Consider the following 8,600-nt stretch of genomic DNA (forward strand, 5'->3'; position numbering starts at 1 on the left):
GCATCTTGTTGCATACTTCATCGGATTTTAGGCGTCGTGGCGGAAATAGCTCTCCGTAGTTTGCATCATCACTCTAGTGCAACCTGCATTACATCATTCAACACGGCACATTCTCACGAATACAAAATCTCTAAGATCCATTTTTACGCGGGCGTGCATAATGACCGTGCATGGATCTGGGTAGAAAGATGAGTGATGATTATGTTGATTCGTACTTTCTATCGTCTCATACAATATGCTTCGTCATATTCTATAGAAATTAGCTGGTGATTGCAATTGCAGGCATGAATGTGCATGGCCTGCGTGTGCGCAATAATGTTGTGCCCTGCTCATGGGCCTATTCCTCTGTCACCTCCCAAAATGTCTTCAAAATACTTTTGTACATCCAGAATTCTATTGTATCGTCCAAAGCGAGTTGATTTGTTTCCTCCGAACCTAGACTTTGTTAGCTTATTCCCACAGAACCACGGATTATAGGGAGGAACTTACCAACGGCGCAACAAAAATGACACCAATAAACAGACCCACGACGGTGATCAACATGGAAATCTTGTTGAATCCCTTGCCAAGAATATCAAATGCAAAACTGGGCGCGACTCTTGTGCCAAAGATGTCCAGCCCGTACGCGAAAACAAGACTTGTGCTTTCAATGCCACTCTCGCTGGTGATGACGTCCTTCAGGCCAAGAACTTCGTACTTGTGCGTGAGGTGCCACCTTGGGTCCCATTGAATTGCAGGCGTGTATCGTGACAGACCCTCTTCCTTCTCCGTGTTGTCGGGATCACGGCCAATAGGGCGACGAGGATCAATCACTTGGCGAGGAATGCCGATGATCGAGTTGGATGATGGGACGGTGACCAGGAGCTCGCGGCTGGTGATTCCTTGTCTTGTCTGAGTGACAGTCATGTGCGAGATCTCGGCGGGGATCTGGTAGCTCTGCGAAAGAACATAAGGCTTGACTACGTCGCCTGTTGAGCCTGAAGGCTGTATAGTAGACGAGTTCGAGGAAGCACCGAGTGGACCCCTGTCATCAGGAAGAGGTGATTCGTAGAGATCAGCAACGACAAGCTGATAGCCGCGAGAAGAGGCCCCGGATTTGGCATCGGTGGTGAGGGAGTAACTGAACCAATGCTCCGAGATGGTGGACGGAATCGGTCGGGACGTGTCGACATCGCTGTGGGACATGGTGTGGAGGAGTTGGCCGGAAGCCGAGTCCAGCAAGTAGACCGAAGCTGTGCGAGTAGCATCGGAGACTGCTGTGACTAAGACGAGGTTGGGGTTCAAGTACTTGTACAGCACGCGTCTGTCGCCGAGAACCTTGCCAATGGAGGCTACCGGATCCTTGAGAGGCCGCGCTGTGTAGGAAACAATGCGCTCTCCTGAAGCAGGCAAGAAACTCCATACGGGTTCCGAAGTCGGTTCGTCCTCCAAGAAGCCTTTTAGGGTGCCGTCAACGAGCGTAAAAGACACGAGCTTCTGACCATCAGAAACAACGGACGCGTCTGTCTTGACGTGCTGGGGCGAGGCGAGACCGCCGGTTGTAGAGTTGACGAAGAGCGATCCCTTCAGACCTGCATCTCTGACTTCGACATAGCCGCGGTGAGCCTTGAGAGATGGTCGGCTGAAGATAGCCTCTGGCGCGAGTTTGCGTAGATCAACATTCCAGAGGATCTTACCACGCGAGCCGACGTCGAGCGCAGCAAGACGGCCCTGCTCGGTTGCGACAACCACAAGCTTATGGAATCCAAAGGTGTCAAGCTTGATAGCCTTCTCTGTGGCCTCCTTAGACTTGCCGAAGACACTACCGAGAAGACGGGCGGGGATGCTCTGCGCCCAGGCAGGCAAATGCTGTAGGTCCTGCACATGTCTCTGCACCCGGTGGATGTAGGCCGATACCAAGTTGCGGTGGCTCTCCTCTTCAAGAGCCTGTGCGAGTGTCTCCGCTTCAGGCAGGCTGGCCCAAACTGCGGACACAGTTCCAGAGAGAAATTCTGGCCGCGACCATGCAAGCTCGTCGTTGCGGTGTAGTACCCACTGCCCATTCGAGTAGAAGACGGCGGATCTTACCGCGCTGGCGGAGCCTGACTTGACGACTACTTCGGAAACACCGTGTACGGGGTATGCGCCTGCGGTGGCAAGCGAGTGCTTCAAGGTCCATCGGCCGAGTACGCCATGCGAGACGGACGAGAAAACGGCGACTTCGTCTTCGGTGATGCGAGTAAAGTACACATTGGCGTCTTGCGTGCTGGTCGTAAATGTGCCCTTGCTGCGCAGCTCGGGGAGACTGTAGGCTTTCGACACAGTGCTCTTCTTCAGATCCACGTGATAGACCTCCGCAGAGTGACCAATGGCAGTCTGGTACTCGACCAGGAAGTGCGGGAGCGAGTTGATGTGGTTGGGCGCATGCAGCACAATCTTCTCCACGACTTCATCGCCCGGTGTGTTGAAGGTGGCCACGTTCTTAGTGCCGATGATGTTAACCTTCAGCACCCTGTTGCCCTTGTCTGTCCATGCCAGCAGCGGCGCTGCCGTGTTGGCTCCGGCGAAGAGAATGTGGTCGCGCGCGGTGATTTCGGCGTCGGAGCTGAGCGTGTACTGGTCAATCTTCTTGCCGGTGATGGGGCTGAGCGAGGTGACCTTGAGCTTGGAGCCCCCGAGCATCGACGTGTGGAGCGAGATGTAGTAGATGGTCGTGGGCGAGGTCGATATCTGGTATGGTGCGTCTCCACTGCCACATTGTCAGCCCAACATTGCATCTACCCTGGCACATAGCTGACCTGGTATCCTCGAACGTCCACTTGGCCAGCCCCGTCTTGCCATCCAGGCGCCGTACTCCGGTGGTCCCGCCCGAGAGTAGCACAATGGCGTCCTTGGCCTCGCTGATGGTCATGCCATCCTCCTGCTCCAGGATCTCCAGGTCCTCCACAACGGCGCCCCGGACGCTCGTCTCCCACGCAAGACGCCCATCGGAGGCGCTCCAGGCGGTGATGCGGTCTCCCACTGCACTGACGACTGTGTCCTGCTCATGCCCGGCCCTCAGGTGGCCGTGGCCGTGGCCGTGGGGCGCGGTGGGGAAGTGCTGCCGCCACACAAGGGCGCCGTCCTTGGGGTTGATGGCGGCGACGGTCTGGTTCTGCGATATCGAGTACAGCAGCGAGGCCTTGGAGCCGGCATATGGCTTCTGGAAAAAGGTGGCCTCGCGCTGCGGCTGGCCTAGCAGGGCATAGTGGAAGTCAATGTGGTAGGCGTCGTCCTCGAAAATAGCAGCGGCGGGCGCCAGACATGCTGCCAGGGTGAGGGCAGCATGAAATCGCATGGTTGCGGGGAGATGCACGGTGTGAGCCTGTGAGCCTGCGAGGTCGTCGATGCCGTCTCGACGTCTGGGCTCTGGGTCCGCCTCGAGCTGCCGCAGCCGTGAGTTCACTCGGGCACGGAAGCCGCGAGCTGCGAGCTGCGGCCCGACTGATTCGCCGAGCGACGCATCCACAGCATGGAATCAGATAACTGCAGGCCCCATCACATATCAGCAATATGCACCAGACGGCACAATCCCGTCTTCACCGCAGAACTTAGTCGTTCCTGCGTCCACCAGCGCCCGTGATTCGCCCGGACTTGTTCTCAACAGTCGGGACGGATACACGCCCCACGTATACTGCCTCCAACTGCTACTCCAGCCAGTCCAGCATTGCGGAAGCGGCTGCGTTTCCGATGGAGCTGGATTGCGTTGCGACGGCCGCGTTGCGTGCTGCGTCGTCGTGCGGATGCAGCACCACCGACATGGCGCGTCTCCAGACAGATGCGTCAGTCGTTGCACCGCAGGGGAACTGCAAGCTGTTTACGGGCAGTCGCTGGCGATTCCGGCAATCACTGCATTGCCGCCAGCCCTCTCTCCAACATGGCACCGTATGGTCCATGTTGCTAAGCGCACAATGCCTGTCCCTGCCACGTGGAGTAGCACTCGCACTAGCATTCTAACTTTCTATATGGGCGTTGCGCGAGACGTCTCTCCGAGGCTCGCGCTGCGTCATCCTCGACGCCAAGCTGCTCTTGCTAGACCTGGAACTGCAGGTTGTTCTTTTCGCGTGGGATTCGCTGCAGCGCTAGATCGCATCTCGGATGATGCGTGGGTCGGTGCAGCCTTGCAAACACGTCTCTGTACCACGCCCGACTGTTTCGTTATCAGACACTGCGGTGGTGCTTTCCTGAAGGGGTGCGAGTTGGGCATGAAGCGACTTCCGCCTGCTGGCTGCCGCTTCACTCGACAGACGAAGCTCGTCGTGCTTGATTCTAGCGTCGCCCAATTGCCTCGCTCGGATCCGAACTGCGCTACCACCGAACCATGAGATGGGGGTCCGGGAGCGTGCCGGCATAGTTTCGTGCGAATTGGGCGTCTGCGGGTGGATGCTGCTGTCGATGATGTCGCTCGAGTCGTTCAGCCAACGGAAAGGGATCCCCTTGGGGCGAGCCCTCCCTGCTCCTGCTCACGCAGGCATTTAGACGATGTGCATGGCAGCTTTGCGCGCGGAAGACGGTCTGTGTTACCCCGGAGCTGGGAACGGACAGTAGCTTTGACCTGGCGTACAGCACATCGATGCACACTGCACGAGTCCGAGCACGTCGCTACACCCATTCTGCTGAGCCCTGCCAAGTCCATGGTACTGACGACTATTAATCGATGCGTTGCCCGCCAGACGTTAGCACGCTTCAAGTACCTTCTTGAATCTTGGCCCTCTTCTTCCATCATCAAACCTTGGAATCCCTTGAGCATCCTCCCCTTATCGATAGCCACTTAAAAATTCTTCCAGCCAGCCAGCCTCGCCGCATCACCCAGGTAAGTCCTGGCCGCACGTGCTATTTCCATCTTGGGACGCGTCTCCAATTTGCCTCAATCCCCAGCTCGATGCCCCTATAGCATTGATTGGGTACCATTCCATATAAACAGTGACGGCTGACGACCCGGCGCAGCATTGTGGTTGGTCCACCGCTACTCACCAGAATCCGCGCACTATTTGTCTTCTGATCCGCAGCCGACGCGAGCTCTCCACAGCACAGCAAACCCCAGTCCACAATATCGTGCCTCGGGACAATCGGCCCTTTTTCTCAGCTAGCCGGACGGCCATTTTGAGGCGCTGCGAACTTCTGTGGCACATCCCGCCACAGAGGCCAGGAACAAAACCTCCAGCCTGCATCTGTCGCTCAACTTTCACGCCTCTTGAAGCATGTCGCAACGGGAGTACCACATAGTCGTTCTCGGATCCGGTAAGTTGGAACACGCGATCAGCGACTAGACCCCAGCTGACAAACGTGGCGCTGCAGGTGGAGTCGGGAAAAGTTGTCTAACAGGTATGTTGCCGCGCTTGTAGAGTGAAGGTTCCAATTGCTGACATGCTGTAGCACAATTTGTGCAAAACGTTTGGATAGAGAGCTATGATCCCACGATAGAGGACTCGTACCGCAAGGCCATTGATGTAGATGTTCGTATTTGGTATCGTTTTGTTGATGTTTACTGACCCCTCCAGGGCCGTCATGTGATGCTGGAGATTCTGGATACCGCCGGAACAGAGCAATTCAGTGAGTGAAGCATTCTGATATCATTGGCAATTACTAACATGTCTGTCTAGCTGCTATGAGGTACATATCCTAATACTAAATTCCAACAACGTCATCTCACACCCACAGGGAATTATATATGAAAACCGGCCAAGGATTCCTCCTCGTTTTCAGCATAACATCGCAATCTTCCTTCTATGAGCTCGCCGAGCTCCGCGAGCAAATACGGCGAATAAAAGAAGACGACAACGTCCCCATGGTGCTCATCGGCAACAAGTCCGACCTCGAAGAAGACCGCGCCATACCGCGCCCCCGCGCCTTTGCCATATCCCGCGAATGGAACATCCCCTACTTCGAAACCAGCGCGCGACGAAGAGCCAATGTGGACGAAGCCTTCGTCGACCTCTGCAGACAAATCATCATGAAAGACCAAGCCAACCGCCGCTACGTCCAGCACGAATCCCCAGCGTCAAGAGCAGGTCGACCCCGGAAATCCGCGCGCAAGTCGAAAAACCGCCCAAAGTGTACGATTCTTTGAGTTTGAGTTTGTTACGATACCCCCTACTGCCCGGAAACGATCTTGCCCGGCCTGGCTGGATTTACCGGGCTTTTTGGTTTTCCTTTTTTGGCTGGGCTTTTTTTCCTTTTTTGCCCCTATCTTACCTAACTTCTTCCAAGAAACGCTCCTTTCTTAGTTTGGCATTTTACCTGGGCCAGTCAATATCAGATTTTATAACTATAGAGGTACAACAAGGAAGAAAAGAAGACCCGCATCAGTCGCGAGAAGATATTATCCCCCCCATTTTCACGAGACATTTTTTGGTTTCTTTTTCCCGAGTCTTTTTTCTTGCTTTGCGGCCAACAATGATGTCCGTTTGTCCGTCTCTGCTTTGATATGTTACCCGGCCTCGGAATCCGAAACTAGAAGTCTGGCTCCGTGTTGAGGATGCGCACGGGCAGCACGAGCTGGAGCGACCCGATTTAAACGCAGGAACGCGCTTCTGCCATGAGTCAAGTCTGCCAGCAAGACACCGCCTCACTCTGCCTACCCCAACTACCATATTCTAGACTGGCGTATCGAGTGCAATGCTGCCCAACTCGCCTCGAACTTTTCGGGAAGACATGTCTAATCTGCTCCCATCGGGCCTGCATCCGATACCGTACCTCGCGGGTAAATAACGTCTCGGGATGGGCGATTGGTGTAAGAGACACGAGCTGCATGCTTGAATGGGACCCGCGAAAGCGATTCCGGTACCGAAAACGCATGCGTACCCCGCATCAGCGACAAACGACTCCCGTGAGGTCGTTCCGTGCCTTGCCAGCGGCTAAATATCGTGCGCTGAGATATAGCCGGGCTGGTGCACGTGACCTCGCGCATTGGGTACGCGTTACCTTTGGTCGTTGAAAGGGATATCCATGGTCTGGTCTACCCGGCGTGCTCGCTTGGAAGTGAAGCGTAGTGTCCCGCAAGAGCATCGTATGATTCCGGGGTTCCCGTTGATGCGACATGGATGAACCTGAATGTGTTCGCCGACCTTGTGAGTAATGCCCGGGGCATGAGAGATGGGGTGCGGGTAGTTCCCTGATGTGTTGCGGGAGGGGAGGTACGCAGAGCGATCCGGGCCTGGATGATAGGGAGATGGTGGTGCCTTGACTGTTGTGAATGAGTACTACGCGTTAGAGTTCTTGATCATATTTCGGCCAGATGGGATACTGCAACAGCGACAAGCTCTAAAGAGCGTATAGCGGCGCATCTGGAGAGTCCACACGCGCCAGCCTGCAACTGGCACAGCTATCCAGAAAAAGCATTCGTCAATGGCGGCCCATCAAGATGGGCAAAAGTTCTTGATACTGGGATGTCCAGGCAACCATGGGCCTCTCCCTGATCAATGGCACGGGAGAAAGTCCGGAGTGACCCAAGCTCTTTATCGAACGTCCAGATATATCTGCATTTGGCGGATGGACATGAGGCCAATTGATAACAGAAGAGCGCGAACTGGAGTGCTTCGACGACATGGACATCTTTGGCCTAAGAGATGACACCGAAGTGCCTTGAGAGGAAACCGCTGCTTGCAAAGCATCAGTCAAGCTGCAGCACTTGACGTGTCACTGCACTAACCTCTCTGGCCAAGTACCTCGGAAAGATGCTCACGAGACCAGCGGCCCGCAAACTTTTCAGATCTCGATCCATGCAGTGGCAAGATCAAAACAGGGAAAAAAAAGAAACTTGTCCCTGTCAGATGCCGAATTGCGATGGCAAAGGCGAAATACAATGGGCATAATGCGGACAATGCATTGCAGATTGCCACTCAGGTACGGCTGTGCTCTCATATGCCAGCGGGAGCTCGAACTCCGCAAAGGCGATGGCAGCCGCACATGACGTCTTCGTGGAGCCGAGGAACAGACACGTTGCATTCTTCAACTGTTGTTGGGGTCTATCTGGCCTTTGTTTGCGTAGGCAACGCATCAAGGGGCAACGGAACCGCACAGCATTCCGAAGACGGCAGCCACTTGGTGAGAGGCGCATACTAGCGGGCGGCAACGCAGCGCATGACCTGCAAATGCGCGACAAGCATCCACTTGTCTGCGTCTAAGCATTGCGTGCTTGTCTGTTTGGAGTTGCAAGCTGATGCAGGAGTCGTTGCCGCGGTGTGTTGTAGGTATGACGTAGGCTCGCACGAGCCAGCTTGGTGGGGGGAGGAGGGGCAGCTTGCCCAAGGCAGAAAGGCGCAAGGGCAGAGCTGTGGCTGGTCTGGAACCTCAGCAAGAGCATAGCGGATGATGTGCATGCACAAAGGGCCCTGATACGATGCGATTTGCATGGGATTTCCGATCGACGCCCAGTTGCGTCACAGTCCCCATCTGCAAACCCTGGTCAGACGCTGGGCACTCAGCATTCTAGACAGCTTTCTCTCACCTCCTGTGACGTAGTACCCGTTTGCGCCTTCTACCAACACGTCCGTGCTTGCACTCTGCGAGCAGTTGTCCTGACGTCAGGCCTAACAAACTCACTCACTGTCGCCTGGGGCTCTCTAGCGCATCGAGTACTT

General features: G+C 55.3%; 3 protein-coding genes across 3 annotated transcripts; 2 read left to right on the top strand and 1 right to left on the bottom strand.

Annotated features, from left to right (window-relative positions):
- Positions 1-393: 393 nt before the first annotated feature.
- On the bottom strand, positions 394-3,316 carry SNOG_09546 (hypothetical protein; the record flags this gene model as incomplete). The annotated part of the gene is made up of 3 exons (XM_001799784.1): positions 394-435; positions 490-2,728; positions 2,778-3,316. 3 exons carry the CDS (start codon positions 3,314-3,316, stop codon positions 394-396), a joined length of 2,820 nt encoding a protein of 939 aa, XP_001799836.1.
- A 1,903-nt stretch (positions 3,317-5,219) lies between these two features.
- SNOG_09547 (hypothetical protein) lies at positions 5,220-6,088 on the top strand (the record flags this gene model as incomplete). Its single annotated transcript, XM_001799785.1, has 3 exons — positions 5,220-5,259; positions 5,520-5,571; positions 5,680-6,088. The coding sequence occupies 3 exons, from the start codon at positions 5,220-5,222 to the stop codon at positions 6,086-6,088; spliced, it is 501 nt and encodes a 166-aa protein (XP_001799837.1).
- A 1,715-nt stretch (positions 6,089-7,803) lies between these two features.
- On the top strand, positions 7,804-7,930 carry SNOG_09548 (hypothetical protein; the record flags this gene model as incomplete). The annotated part of the gene is made up of 2 exons (XM_001799786.1): positions 7,804-7,863; positions 7,889-7,930. 2 exons carry the CDS (start codon positions 7,804-7,806, stop codon positions 7,928-7,930), a joined length of 102 nt encoding a protein of 33 aa, XP_001799838.1.
- Positions 7,931-8,600: the final 670 nt, after the last annotated feature.

The sequence above is a fragment of the Parastagonospora nodorum genome, assembly GCF_000146915.1.
Source record: "Parastagonospora nodorum SN15 chromosome Unknown scaffold_15, whole genome shotgun sequence".
Lineage (NCBI taxonomy): Eukaryota > Fungi > Ascomycota > Dothideomycetes > Pleosporales > Phaeosphaeriaceae > Parastagonospora > Parastagonospora nodorum.